General features: G+C 39.6%; 1 protein-coding gene across 1 annotated transcript; it reads right to left on the reverse strand.

Annotated features, from left to right (window-relative positions):
- Positions 1 to 3693: 3693 nt before the first annotated feature.
- Positions 3694 to 4173, reverse strand: LOC145812872 (uncharacterized). Its single transcript, XM_082908097.1, has one exon. The coding sequence runs from the start codon at positions 4171 to 4173 to the stop codon at positions 3694 to 3696; it is 480 nt and encodes a 159-aa protein (XP_082764223.1).
- Positions 4174 to 16179: the final 12006 nt, after the last annotated feature.

Genomic DNA, 16179 nt, shown 5'->3' on the forward strand with positions numbered 1-16179 from the left:
ATGCTCCGAATTTAATACTCTTCTTAAGAGACGGAAACATGAAAAATTAAAATGGGATAATTCTTTTAATGTCCGCAGCATCTCCACCCATTTGCAATCCTCTATATGGATTTTTTGGTTGAATGATGTTCTCTCCACATTTGCCCATATTTTGAAGAAGTGTGGGATTTATGCCGCAATCTATGTATCCCAATTTGCTTACGCTAAGAATGTCGCCTTGCTCAAAGGATTCTTAGAGTGGTGGTCACCCGACACTAACACTTTCCACACCATTTACGGTGAACTTGGGATCTCTTTATAGGACCTTCATCACATTAGCGGCCTCCCCATCTGTGGCGAGTTTTATGAAGAGTTCACCCCCTCCAACGACGTTTTATATTCGTCCCAAACATCCAAGGCGTGCCGTGGGCTTTTCAACATTTATGCCAACTCTTTTCAATCCAAGAAGTTTAACCACTGGACTTTCAAATTTATTGACGAATCCCCAACTTCGATTAGTGGTTTTCGACGAAAAGACAGAATCCCTGATGATGTGCATCTTTCTGGATTTTTGGCGAGTTGGCTTAGCGGATTTGTTTTCCCTCACTCTTTTGGGAAAATTCGACCGACTACCTTTCATGCAGCCACCAAATGGCCGATGAAACCTTATTTAGCCTGGCCATCCCCGTCTTTGCATACCTTTATCATTCTCTTCGTAAAATGGCATCATCACCTTCACCTGGGAAGGAAAATATTCAGGGTCCTTTGCATTACCTTTTTGGATGGATTTCACTATATTTTGTTAAGAATTACTCTCATGGGGATCCTCAGTTGATTTGTCCGATTCCTGATATTCATTTCATGCCATATCTTGGGTTTATTGGAAACCAATCGGTTGCCCAGTTTTTTACTGATAAATTTCCATTTGTGGACTCTCTCCTAACCTATCATACAGGGTGTTAGTTTAGGGCTCTTACCCATGAAGGTGAACCTTCAGGCATTCTAGTCGACTCTGAAAGGATATCACCTTTTCATCTTGGCTATCTTATATCTTTGAGGCAAGGGATTTTAACTTTTAAAATGGGATTTAATTTCATTTATGAACCGTACTCCCCTAACCGATACGGTTGTCAATTTGGGTTTGCCCAAGCATGCCCTACACCGCTTAATGTATCTTGTCAGCAACCCTCTAAGTGGTCTAAATTTTATTACAACTGGCACCATATGCTACGCTGTGGTACAAAAGTCTCATTGGAGTTACCAGGCTCCCGATCTACTTCTCACATAACCATGCCTTATGCCAATTGGTGGTTGGGAACTTCCTTTACTGGGCTCCAATATGTTACTCATACCTAGCCGAAATCTTCACGAAAGAGAAAACTTTATATGTCAATTAAAGACTAAAAGACGAAGAAGCCTTCTTACTCTAAAGCTAGGTCATCATCTTCACCTATTGCTCTGGAAGCATCATCACCTCAGAGAATGGATAATAGTCGGCCACTTATTGCTCATTCCCGATCTAGTTACTCGGTTTCAGATCTCCTTTATCTTTTTGAGAATATGTGTAATTCTCAATTTAAAATAGGATTTAGCTTTGAGCAAGTAGATTCTGGCCCTCAATTTTCTAGTCTAGCAAAGCTTTTTCCAGAGACTATGTCTATCAGTGATTGTACAAGAACTTCCCAACCAACAGTATCGACCAAAACCCCAATGGTCCAATTTTGCACATACCTGTACTCTTTTCTTGAAGATAAAGATGAGAATATGATTCAAGAATTCTTTGAGGGAGATGGGTATGAATTAACTGCATTGGGTTGTATTCGCATTAAGAGTGTTGAAATTCTTTCTCCCACCAAATCTTTTGATCGTTCTCTCAATGGGAGTAGCGAGAGTGAAGATGAGTTTTATTATTACACCCTACTTTTAGATGGCACACCGACTAAGATGAGTAAATTGCCCCCAGCAAATGTAGGTTTTTCTTCTCCTTCTTCAAACAAGCCATCCAAGCTGTTAGAGAAAGACATAATTTTATTTTATTTTTTTTTAAATACCTTTCATTTTCTTAGGCACTACGTCTCGAACTTCCCTAGCTGCCTCGTATATGCCATTGGCTACTTTTAAGGGTATTCTTATTCATTCCTTGTACCTCATTTTATTTCAACATGTATACATACTCAAGGAACTCTTTTCTCTTTAGATCATGCCACATTGCAGAATCCATAGTCCACTTGTGGGAATCACAACTTGTCTTCTCCCACACCTAAGTCTCTTCAAGCCATACACCAAGGTATACGTCATTCATCCATATATATATATATATATATATATTGTTTTCACCTTTCATGTTTTCATTGAGTGTCTCCTTCTATTTTCACAGAAATTACTTCTGACACATTGAAAGAGGCAGACGAAATTACTTCTGATACCTCGGAAGAGGCCCAAATTCTTGTAGACTTACTTGAAGCAAATGAGGTTAACAAATTATTTGACCAACTTGAAGCACCCCTTGCTCCATCTAGCCTTCTTTTGGGAACTTCTTCTAACGAAGCAACCGCCTATATTCAGAAAGGTCTTATTATTTCTCTCCAAACAATGATGGATGTTAATGGCATGATTGTTGTAGCAAACAACGTTTTCATGATTTTGGAGAGTTTGGGTGTAGACTTCACCTCCTTTTACGAGAAGGTGAAAATATTTCTTGGGTGCTTTGCTTTGAAAACCCGACTTGCAGATTCTTCAAACTTGTTTACCTCAAAATTTGAGGCCCAATACTATGAGAAAAAGTTTCATTTCGACAAAGTTTCTGGCGAATGTGAACAGTCGTCTACTTCAATTATCAAGTCGGATGAGCACATTGCGAGTCTTAATCAAAGGATTATTCAAACCAAAGAGTTACTCAAACAACTTGAAGAGGAATTTTCATCCACCCAAGCAGAACATGCATCCTTTATGTGTGATTTTACACAAGCTTCTGAGAGTGTTTCTAAATCAGAAGAAGATGTGCAAACTGCTCTGAATGTTTTGAGCCAACACAAGAAGAAGAATGGACAACACAGTATTGTGGAACATGTTTTTGAAAAGGCTAAGGCTTCTCTTAATCAATGAATGCACTTTTATTTTGTTATTCATCCGAACATAATGTATTTATGAAATTTCGCCCAGTGATAGATTTATTTGTTATATGAAATTTCTCAATACAATACATTGATTTGTCTTATTTTACCCGTTCATAGTTTATACTCTTGCGGGCCAGGAGTATCCAATGTTTTATCACCTTAGATATCGGTGAGGTATTTTAGCAATTTAACCACATACAATACCGTTGGTGGTCTTTGACTTTTGGCCGTACACAGTTTATACTCTTGCGGGCCAGAAGTATTCAATGTTTTACCACCTTAGATTTTAGTGAGGTATTTTAGCAGTTTAATCACATACAATACCGTTAGTGGTTTTTTTTTTTTTTTTTGTTGCCCTAACTTTTGCCTAGGCCGCCTTTTCAGTTTTTCAACCTAATAGGCTTTCTTAAGGGTAATATCTCTTCAAGAACCTTGCATTGGTTAGGGGAATTATTCTGTCACCATCCATCGTTATCAACAAATAGTCCCCATTAGAATAAACCTTCTCAATCACATAAGGTCCTTCCCATTTGGGCTCAAGCTTTCCTTTGGTTCTTCGTGAGACCACTATGGGTGTTCTAACCATTAGTACCATGTCTTATTTTTTGAAGGAGAGAAGCCTCACTCTTTTATTGAATGCATTTTCCATCCTTTGTTGGTAAATCTCCAAGTTCTGTTGAGCATACAACCTTCTTTCTTCTAGAGTCTCCAGTTCAACCAACCTCACTCTTGCACTTTCATCTTCTGTTAAGGACTCTTGTATTACCACTCGCAATGATGGTATTTGAACCTTAAGTGGTAACACTGCTTCTCTTCCAAAAACTAACGAATAAGGGGTTGCTTGAGTAGGAGTTTTGTGCGAAGTCCGATTAGCCCACAAAGCTTCTTGTAACTTTTCATGCCAAGCTCTTTTGTTCTTATCCACCATCTTCTTGAGAATTTTACACAATGTCTTGTTAAAAGCTTCTGCCAAACCATTGGCAGGTGCATGATATCTTGATGAATGATTGTTTTTGATTTTGTACTTGGCAAATAACTTGTTCAAAGCATCACTTCTGAACGGCTGTCCATTATCCATGATGACACTTTATGGAATTTCGAACCTGTAAATGATATAGGTTCGGATGAACTCGGAGACAACTGTGTTTTTTATATCCTTTAAAGCCACGGCCTCTACCCAGTTTGTGAAATAGTTAGTAGCAGCAAGGATGTATCGATATCCTTCTGAAGATGGAGGTATAAAAAGACCAATAATGTCCATACCCTATGCTACAAATGGCCAAGAACAAGTTGTTAAATGTAAAGGCTCTGGGGGTTGGTGGAGAAAGTTCCCATGGAATTGGCAGACTTGGCATCTTCAAGCATAAGCTATGCAATCTGCAATCATAGTCGGCCAATAGTAGCCCAACCGTTTTAGATGCATATGTAATTTAGGACCACTTTGGTGTGCCCCACATATACCTGCATGTATTTCTGCGATTACCTCTTAAATATGCTCCTTGGCTATACACCGCATGTACATTCCATCCAAAGACCTTTTGTATAACCCATCTTTCCACAAGACAAATTTGGTAGCCCTGCATCTCACTTCAATTCTTTTTACTTCATCTTTAGGTAGCCTACCATGTTGGAGGTAAGCTATGAATGGTTCCTGCCAATCCTCCTCGCTTTCTCCCTTCGTGGTGACGACCAAGATTGGAACCAAGTCAGAAACTTCTTTTAAAGGTTATAACACCCTTCTTTCACCTACCGTGATAGTAATAGTTCTTCTATCTGGTAGGGTCATTGATGCAACCAAACTTGCAAATGAATTAGCTCGAGCATTTGTTCTTCTCTTCACGTGGAAAATATGTGTTTTCCTGAATTGTGAAATCAATTGATCAACCTTTTCACGATAAGGGATGAGACTTGTTTTCTTAGCAATGTACTCTCCACGGAGCTGCTTTACCACCAGTTCTGAATCTCCATAAATTGAGAGTTCTTCAATAGGAATTTGTAATGCCAATTCTAATCCAGTAATTACAACTTCATATTCTGCCTCATTATTGGAGCATCCTTCACTTAAGGCGAAAGAATGGGTGACTATAGCATTGTCTGGAGTCACAAACACAATTCCAAGTTCTGCTTTATTGTTTTTAGGATTTTCTTGCTTCTTGCCATCTGGACTCCTTGAAGCTCTATCAAAATACATATTCCATCCTTTCTAGATTTCTACTTGCATAGCATTTTCATCTGGTAAATCAGTTACTAGAGGTGAGTTATCAGGTATAGGATGTGCTACCAAAAAATCTGCTGGAGCCTACCCCTTTACAGCTCTTTGGGGAGCATATTCAATTGCGAATTATTGGAGAATTACAGCCCACTTTATAAGTTTCCCTGAAAGTATGGGTCGTGAAAGTATATATTTCAAGGGGTCTACTCTTGATATCAACTTAACTTCGTGTTCCAGGACATAGTGCTTTAGTTTTTGCAAAGTGAACACTAAGGCAAGACATGTCTTTTCAATAAGAGAATAATTGACTTCTGCCCCAACCAGAGTACGACTCAAGTAATACAAGGCATTTTCTTTCCTATGCTCATTGTGTTGTGCCAACAGTGCCCCAACAAACCATCCAGGGCTGTTATGTACAACAAGAGTGGTTTCCCTTTTATTGGGCTCATGAGTACTGGAGGCTTCAAAAGATACTCCTTAATACTATTAAAAGCATTTTGGCACTGCTGATCCCATTCAAATGGAACACCCTTTTTCATTAATCTTGAGAATGGCAAGCATTGACCAGTCAAGTTAGAAATAAATCTTCTAATATAGGCCAATCTCCCTTGTAGCCCGTTCAATTCCCTTAAATTTCGCGACGGAGGCATTTCAGCAATGGCTTTAATCTTGGTAGGGTCAATTTCAATCCCTTTGCTTCGAACCACAAACCCTAGAAATTTTCCTGAGGAAACTCCAAATGCACATTAGTGGATTCATCTTGAGTTTGTACCTCCTCAAACGTTCGAAGATTCTTCTCAAATCTTCCACATGGTTTTTCTTTTCCTTTGTCTTGACGACAAGATCATCAACATAGCATTCGATGGTGTCATCGAGCATATCACCAAAAATTACAGTCATCGCCCTTTAATACGTGGCCCCAGCATTTTTCAGGTCAAAGGGCATTACCTTATAGCAAAAGACTCCTCTCAGAGTCCTGAATACAGTCATTTCCTCGTCTTCTAGTGCCATTCGGATTTGATTGTATCCTAAGTATCCATCCATAAAAGACAAGGTTTTATACCCAGTAATTACATCTACAAGAAGTTCAGTGATAGGTAAGGGAAAGTCATCTTTAGGACAAGCCTCATTGAGATCACAGAAATCAATGCAAACCCTGATTTGACCATTCTTTTTCTTGACCGGCACTATGTTTGCTAGCCAAGTTGGAGGTTGGATGTTTGACTTCCTTGATGAATCCTGCATTGATAAGCTTGTCAACTTCAGCTTCAATTTAGGCTGTAAGCTTTGGTCGAGTTCGCCTCTGAGGCTGTTTAACTGGGCGTTTCTTAGGGTGAATTGCAAGCTTATGGACTGCGATCTCTAGATTAAGACCAGGCATCTCACTGTAGTTCCATGTGAATATGTCACGATACTCCCTTAAGAAGGAAATATATTGCTGAACTTCTTCTTCCTTTAAATTTGCACTAATGAAGGTTGGTTTGTTTTCTCCTTCATCACCCAGATTTACCTCACAAAGGTCATCCACAGTGGCTTGGCCTCCTTCTTCAAATTGTGTTGGTGCAGGTTGAGCTTTATCTTGGTCAACATCTTCCAACATATCTTGAGTAATAGTCATGTTTGTCGGAAATTTTTCATCATCCCCTCGATAGCCTAACCCTTCTGTCCTGGCGGTGATAATATCGCCTTGCTGGATAGCCTGCCTCTGCGAAGGTGTTAATGCAAAGTCAAAGGGTGTCATTGTTCCTGGTATTTTTTCAAGATCTAAACCAACTTTTACCAATATCTGTGTAATTTCTGCACTGAAGGTAGGCTTTTCAAAACTCAAGATGTTTTCTTCTAGCACTTGTTCAACTTTCACTTTCTGTTCAACATCTCCAAGTGAGTGGAATATGATGGGTTTTGACCATTTTCCTTTAGAAGGGACCACAATCTTATTATATTTCTCCATATAGGTGCATTCTATCCTCCTTAATGGCAATGTGAACTCACCCTTGAGATCCAAAATTGAATTTATTGGGGCTAGAGCCTTTGCCCCTAATTTTCTTTCGGACTTTGGCACATATCGAAAAGTTCTTTTTGTTGAAACTAGAGTAGACTCTAGAGCATCTTTGACGTTCGGAGTATCTTCAGACTTTTTCACATCTTTTCCCTTTCTTTGTGAAGTCTTTGTATAGAAGCGAGCATCAGCATAATAGGCCTCTACTTCTCCAAATGGATCATTGTCAGCCACAATTATCCCCTCTTTTTTGGGTGAAGGCAACGGGTACTTGATACATTGGTGATAAGTTGATGGTACTGCATGATGATTATGCATCCATGGTCTCCCAAGAAAAGCATTGTAGGAGGTGTCTATATCAATGACCAAGAACTCAGTGCTTTCTTTAATATCTCCCAACTTGGTCCGCAATTCAATCTTCCCCATTGGGCGTTGTTCATTCTGATTAAATTCTTGAATGACTAGACGGCTTGGGCGTAGTTGTGAAATTCAAATCTCTAATAGGTTTAAGGCCCTTTGAGGTAGAAGGTTTATCGCAGATCCTCCATCAACCAAAATTCGAGAAATTTTCACATCATGGATAAGCCCAGTGATAAACAAAGGCTGATTATGGTCTGCCATTTCAGCACACATGTCAGTGTCATCAAAGGTTACTATAGCCATGCATGTAGTTGCCTTCTCTTGATTTCTACTCTCTATTTCTTTATGGAAATCCTCTGGCTTGGACAGGGCATATATTAAAGACTTTTAAAGCTCTAGAGACATTTTTAGTGCATCATATACGCTCAACAATGCTGGAATTTTCTTTAGATGAGCTAGTACATCATATTTCACTTGCTCTTCCTCCAGCAAAACCTGTGAAACTTCTGACGTTTGAGGGTCCTGAGGATTTCGTAATTTCTTTTGGTAGGTCAAGTAAGTTTGGCATACTTCAGTAACCGCCTTTTCGTTGACCTCAACTTCTTTTGTTCCCTCACCTATTTGGACCGTGTTAACTGGTCCGACTGTAGGGTGATCATCATCATTAGTCACTTCTCTGCCTTCCTAGAGCTGCATTCTTTTCTCATTTCTTAGATACCGGGGGTCACGCCTATAAAAGCATTGGGATTCTACAAAACCGTTCTTCATGGCCTCCCAACTAGGCACCACAACCCCTTCAAGGGAGCAATACAAGTCAAAGGCAATCCCCTCCAAAGAAAGGGGGAATTGTTTTAGGCAAAGTGCTTGATTCTGAGCCGTTTCCCTCATTGTTTCAAAAAACACCTAATATGTTTTTGAGGATCTCCACACCCTTCATATAGGACAAAATTCGGAAGTTCATATCCTTCGGGAAATGGTGTTTGCTCTACCCACAAAGGGAACAAATCCCTTGGGCGATAAGTGTCCATCTCTCGAAAATCAAGGGCAGTTTCAATCTTATCCTCAATTGTGCCTTCTATGAAATCATATGTTTGAGAAGATATACGCTCGTCCTCCAAGTGTTCTGACATCTCGATTTCTATTGGCCATGGTTTATAAAATGTCCTATAGAATCGATCAGCCATCGTGTCCCAATTTGGGATTGAATTAGGTGGCAGGCTGAAGTACCAATCTGCTGCCCACCCCTCCAAAGAAAGAACGAACTATCGTAGAAGTAACGACTGGCTTTTTACTGTGTTTCCACATTGTGCAAGGAAACGAACTAAATGGCGCCTTGGACAACTTGTCTCATTATATAAGGGAAAACGAGGTACTGTATATCCTCGTGGGAACTAAACCCATTCGACCCAATTAAGGAAAGGGTGTCCAGAAATTTGATTTCTTTCAATAATTAAATTTTGATGGGCTTCAAAACCCTCATCTTTTAAAGAGACTGTTACTTTTTCCTGATGTTCCGCTTCCCTTCTAGCTTCAATTTTTGCTTTCTCATTATCACCTGGATTGCGAATGATATGTATTTCTCGCTCTTCAAAATTTACATACACAGTGATGACATTACAAGGAAAGTCAAAGTGGTCACTTGATACACTTTCTCCATCGTATGTCCTGGCTGGAGATATGTATGGTGAACTATCAGGAGAAAAGTCAAGTTCCTAATCTTCATTAGGATCCTCAATTTGAGATGACTTTGCTTGTTTATTTGAATGCTTCCATACTTCATCATCTAACTTACACCTGCCATTCACCTCATCATCCTTGAAATGTAGTCGTTTTTTCTCCTTTTTCACAAGCTCAGAGTCGGACCTACACCCGGTGTCTCCTTGTTCTGTTCCCTTTACATATTCTGGAGTGCTTTGATAGTACATTGGTGGTACTAGCGAATACTCTAGAGAAAAGGCTTCTGGTATGTATTCTGGAGAAGCTGGTGTATACTTTGGAGAGTTAGGTATACAGATAGGAGATGTAATGCAATCTTCTTCCCTAACTTTTGAACCAACTTCACCCTCATCTTCCTCTTCATCACTCAAAACAATGATGGTTAGGCAAGGGACGAAAGAAAACTTTTCCTTCCTCCTTTTATCAAAGTATGTCTGCAACTCCACAGATTAAAATTTTGAAGGTAGAAATTCCTCCAATGTAACTGGGATAAAGGGACATTGCTCTAACTGCTCATCAGGGACCAATTTCTCCTATTTTTCCTTCTCCGGTTTCTTCTTTCCTTTTCTCTTACTTACTTCGGCTTTTTTCTATTTCCAGGAAACTTTTGGTTTTTACTTTTTGGAAACTTTTGACCCTTGTGTTGTTGAAGCAACCACATCTCTAGCTTTCACTGTAGCATTTTGTTTTTTCTTCATGCTTTTTGACTGATAAACAACCTATTCACCTTCATTATCATTGTCGATGGTGATTGGGCTAGCAGATGCTTTCTCTTGAGGAGGGAGCTCGATAATCTTAGAGTCCAAAAGTTCCTGAATTTTATCTTTCAGAACAAAGCACTCCTTTATCGGATGGCTAATCAAACGATGGTAGGGGCAATACTTTGGATCGTTGGTCTTTCCTACATAATGTGGTCTTTTCACCTTAGGTAGAGCAATCAACTTTTGCTCTAACAGATCTTCAAATAGGTCTTCAACTAGATCATCCGTGAAAGAATATTTCTTCTCCAACCTCTCTTTCATAGTCACCTTTTTAAATTCCTTGGGCTTTTTACTCCTTACTACAATGGGACCTTTCTTTTTTGTTTCATTTATAGCTGCAGTCGAGGACTCAACCCTTTCAACGGCCCTAGGCCTCCTTCGTTTAGTTAGATGCAGCTCCATATCATGAGCTTTAGTGCATAGATCGTTGAATCCTTCAAAAGTTTGAGCCATAAGAGCCGTAGAGAGCTCATGTCGGAAGTTGTTAAGGCACATCCAAATTAACTCTAATTGCGTAAACTTTTAAGGACAGGCAAATGTCAATCAGTTCTGGTACTCCAACTCGCCTTTATGTGTTGCAGAACTGTTTAAGGAACTCTTTCACCATGGAATCCCAATTTGGGATTGATCCCTTAGGAAGATTAGCATACCAAGTAAATGTAGAACTTTCAAGTGATTGGACAAATAGCTGCAAGCACAGGGCCTCATTCTGGGCTATTGGCCCACATCTTAAAAGAAAATGAGCCACATGTTGTCTTGGATCTCCTGTTCCATCAAACATTTTGAAATCTGGTTGGGAAAAACCAAAAGGGATGGAACAGCATCTACCTATGCTGGGTAAGGTTTTGTAATTATTCGAAAATCTCATCATCTTTTTCTTTGACTTTCTTTACTTGTCTCCTCACCATATTATCAATCATGGCCATAAGCATTGGATTCATACCACCACTAATTAGATCAGAGTAACAAGGACCATTACCCCATGGGGCTAGTGTGCTTTGTATGCCTATGGATGTCCCCACAACAGGTTGTGTCATTTGTTTCGGTGCACTTCTTATTGCTGTCATTTGGGCCTACAACTGTTGTATTTGCTCCAACATAGCAGTCATTTCCTGTTCTCTTCTCTCGAGTTATTCTTGTAGGGCCACCACTTTTTCCTTGAGACCTTGGTCTTATTGAACCTGCGAATTTTCACCTTCTTTCTCAACCTCAATCATCATAACTGCGACTTTGTTGACATCTCTCAATTCATTATTTCCAATATTCGTTGAAACAGACGAGATAGAATCATCTTGTTCGTACAGAGGATTATTAACCCCCACAACATTACTCATATTTGAAGCATTTGACTGCGATGCTTTGTTTTAAGTCTCACGGGCTATAGACCTTGTTACAGGCCCTTTTCTTATTCCCTCCATAGATAGTTCGATCAAGGCAGAAATATTTCCCAAGGGTTGCTTACCCTCCTCCACCTTTGACTTTCCAACAAAGACAGGACTTTTAATTTGTTTTTGGCGTTCATCTTTCGAGAGAGCCTTTTCAGTAGCTCCTATAACATTTGTCGCCACTGTTCTTAGTTCCAGTTTTTTTAAGGCTTTATTTCTTTTGCGCCTTTGTCTTTTCAAAACTAGACCATTTGATGATATATCAAATCGAGCCCCTAGGGGCATAGAAGGAACCATTTGCGTTTTTGCAAATTCCTCATGAATTTTCAAAACAACCCCTACATTTTTAGAGTAGACCAATTGATGTTGATTCAAATCCTGTCAGGCCAACAAGTGTTCCTTGTTCGGACCCTGTTGGGCTAACGGGCGTTCCTTATTCAAACCCTATCGAGCCAACGAGTAACAGTTTTTTTAAACTAGAAGGGAAGTGGAACATCAAGCAAAAGTAAATTTTGAAGAGCGAGAAATACATATCATTCGCAACCCAGGTGATGATGAGAAAGCAAAAATTGAAGCTAGAATGGAAGCGGAACATCAGGCAAAAGTAACAGTCTCTTTAAAAGATAAGGGTTTGAAGCTCGTCAAAATTTGATTATTGAAATAAATCAAATTTCTAGACACCCTTTCCCTAATTAGGTCGAATGGGTTCAGTTCCCATGAGGATATACAGTACCTCATTTTCCCTTATATAATGGGACAAGTTGTCCAAGGCACCATTTGGTTCATTTCCTTGCATAATGTGGAAACACAGTAAAAAGCCAGTCATTACTTCTACGGCAGTTCGTTCTTTCTTTGAAGGGGTGGGTAACAAATTGGTACTTCAGCCTGTCACCTAATTCAATCCCAGATTGGGACACGATAGTTGATCGATTCTATAGGACATTTTATAAACCATGGCCAATAGAAATCGAGATGTTAGAACATTTGGAGGACGAGGGTATATCTTCTCAAACATATGATTTCATAGAAGGCATAATTGATGAGACGATTAAAACTACCCTTGATCTTCGAGAGATGGGCACTTATCACCCAAGGGATTTATTCCCTTTGTGGGTAGAGCAAACATCATTTCCCGAAGGATACGAACTTCCAAATTTTGTCCTATATGAAGGGTATGGAGATCCTCAAAAACATATTAGGCATTTTTTGAAACAGTGTGGGGAAACGGCTCAGAATCAAACACTTTGCCTAAAACAATTCCCCCTTTCTTTGAAGGGGATTACCTTTGACTGGTATTGCTCCCTCGAAGGGGTCGTGGTGCCTAGTTGGGAGGCCATGAAGAACGATTTTGTAGAATCCCAATGCTTTTATAGGCGTGGCTCCCGGTACCTAAGAAATGGGAGAAGAATGCAGCTCCAGGAAGACGGGGAAGTGACTAATGATGATGATCACCTTGCAGCTGGACTAGTTAACATGGTCCAAATAGGTAAGGGAACAAAAGAAGTTGAGGTCAACGAAAAGGCGGTTACTGAAGTATGCCAGACTTACTTGACCTACCGGAGGAAATTACGAAATCCTCAGGACCCTCAAATGTCAGAAGTTCCACAGGTTTTACTGGAGGAAGAGCAAGTGAAATCTGATGTACTAGCTCATCTAAAGAAAATTCCAGCATTGTTGAGCATATATGATGCACTGAAAATGTCTCCAGAGCTTCGAAAGTCTTTAATATATGCCTTGTCCAAGCCAGAGGATTTCTACAAAGAAATAGAGGGTAGAAATCAAGAGAAGACAACTACATGCATGGTTATGGTAACCTTTGATGACAATGACATGTGTGCTGAAATGGAAAACCATAATCGGCCTTTGTTTATCATTGGGCTTATCCATGATATGAAAATTTCTCGAATTTTGGTTGATGGAGGATCTGCGGTAAACCTTCTACCTTGAAGGGCCTTAAACCTATTAGGGATTCGAATTTCACAACTACGCCCAAGTCGTCTAGTCATTTAAGGATTTAATCAGAATGAACAACGCCAAATGGGGAAGATTGAATTATGGACCAAGTTTGGGGATATTGAAGAAAACACTGAGTTCTTGGTCATTGATGTAGACACCTCCTACAATGCTTTGCTTGGGAGACCATGGATGCATAATCATCATGCAGTACCATCAACTTATCACTAATGTATCAAGTACCCGTCGCCCTCACCCAAAAAAAGGGGACATTTGTGGCTAACAATGATCCATTTAGAGAAGTAGAGGCCTATTATGCTGATGCTCGCTTTTATACAAAGACTTCACAAAGAAAAGGAAAAGATGTGAAAAAGTCTGAAGATACTCCGAATGTCAAAAACGCTCTAGAGTCTACTCCGGTTTCAACAAAAACAACTTTTCGATATGTGCCAAAGTCCGAAAGGAAACCGGGGGCAAAGGCTCTATCCCTAATAAATCCAATTTTGGATCTCAAGGGTGAGTTCATGTTGTCATTAAGGAGGACAAAATGGACCTATGGAGAGAAATATAATAAGATTATTGCCCATTCTAAAGGAAAAAGGTCGAAACGTATCATATTCCACTCACTTGGAGATGTTGAACAAAAAGTGAAAGTTGAACAAGTGCCAGAAGAAAACATCTTGAGTTTTGAGGAGCCTAATTACACAAATGTTGGTAAAATTTGGTTTAGATCCTGAAAAAATACCAGGAACAATGACACCCTTTGAGTTTGCATTAACACCTTCGCAGAGGTAGGCTATCCAGCAAGGCGATATTATCACCGCTAGGACAGAAGGCTTAGGCTATCGGGGGGATGAGGAAAAATTTCCAATAAATATGACTATCACTCAAGATATGTTAGAAGATGTTGACCAAGATGAAGCTCAACCTGCACCAACAGAATTTGAAGCAGGAGGCCAAGCCACCATGGATGACCTTCATGAGGTGAATCTGGGTGATGAAGGAGAAAACAAACCAACCTTCATTAGTGCAAATTTAAAGGAAGAAGAAACTTAGAAATATATTTCCTTCTTAAGGAAGTATTGCGACATATTCACATGGAACTATAGTGAGATGCCTGGTCTTAATCCAGAGATTGCAGTCCATAAGCTTGCAATTCACCCTGAGAAACGGCTAGTTAAGGCTCAGAGGCGAACTCGACCAGAGCTTGCAGCCCAAATTGAAACTAAAGTCGACAAGCTTATTAATGCAAGATTTATCAGGGAAGTCAAATATCCAACCTAGCTAGCAAACATAGTGTCGGTCAAGAAAAAGAATGGTTAAATCAGGGTTTGCATTGATTTTCGTGATCTCAATAAGGCTTGTCCTAAAGATGACTTTTCCTTGTCCAACACTGTCTTTTATGAATGGATACTCAGGATACAATCAAATCTGAATGGCACCTGAAGATGAAGAAATGACTGCATTCAGGACTCCGAGATGAGTCTTTTGCTATAAGGCAATGCCCTTTGGCCTGAAAAATGCTAGGGCCACGTATCAAAGGGTGATGACTGTAATTTTCGATGATATGCTCCATGACACTATCAAATACTATGTTGATGATCTTGTCGTCAAGACAAAGGAAAATAAAAACCATGTGGAAGATTTGAGAAGAATTTTTGAACGTTTGAGGAGATACAAACTCAAGATGAACCCACTAAAATGTGCATTTGGACTTTCCTTAGGAAAATTTCTTGGGTTTGTGGTTCGAAACAAAGGGATTGAAGTAGACCCTACCAAGATTAAAGCCATTGCTGAAATGCCTCCTCCACGAAATTTAAGGGAATTGAACGGGCTACAAGGGAGATTGGCCTATATTAGAAGATTTATTTCTAACTTGGCAGGTCGATGCTTGCCATTCTCAAGATTGATGAAAAAGGGTGTTCCATTTGAATGGGATTAGCAGTGCCAAAATGCTTTAATAGTATTAAGGAGTATCTTTTGAAGCCTCCAGTACTCATGAGCCCAATAAAAGGGAAACCACTCTTGTTGTACATAACAGCCCTGGATGGTTCGTTAGAGGCACTATTGGCATAACACAATGAGCATGGTAAAGAAAATGCCTTGTATTACTTGAATCATACTCTGGTTGGGGCAGAAGTCAATTATTCTCCTATCGAAAAGACATGTCTTGCCTTGGTATTCGCCTTGCAAAAACTAAAGCACTATGTCTTGGAACACGAAGCCAAGTTGATATCAAGAGCAGACCCCTTGAAATATATACTTTCATGGCCCATACTTTCAGGGAAAATTACAAAGTGGGCTTTAATTCTCCAACAATTCGCAATTGAATATGTTCCCTAAAGAGCTGTAAAGGGGCAGGCTTTAGCAAATTTTTTGGCAGCACATCCTGTACCTGATGACTCACCTCTAGTAACTGATTTACCAGATGAAGAGGTTATACAAGTAGAAATCTAGAAAGGATGTGAGATGTATTTCGATGGAGCTTCAAGAAGTCCAGATGACAAAAAGCAAGAAAATCCTAAAAACAATAAAGCTGGAATTGGAATTGTGTTTGTGACTCCAGACAACGCTATAATCACCCATTCTTTTGTCTTAAGTGAAGGATGCTCCAATAATGAGGCAGAATATGAAGCTGTAATTGTTGGATTAGAATTGGCATTACAAATTCCTATTGAAAAACTATCAATTTATAGAG

Source organism: Camellia sinensis, chromosome 15 (assembly GCF_055761805.1).
Source record: "Camellia sinensis isolate YWXY chromosome 15, ASM5576180v1, whole genome shotgun sequence".
Classification (NCBI taxonomy): domain Eukaryota; kingdom Viridiplantae; phylum Streptophyta; class Magnoliopsida; order Ericales; family Theaceae; genus Camellia; species Camellia sinensis.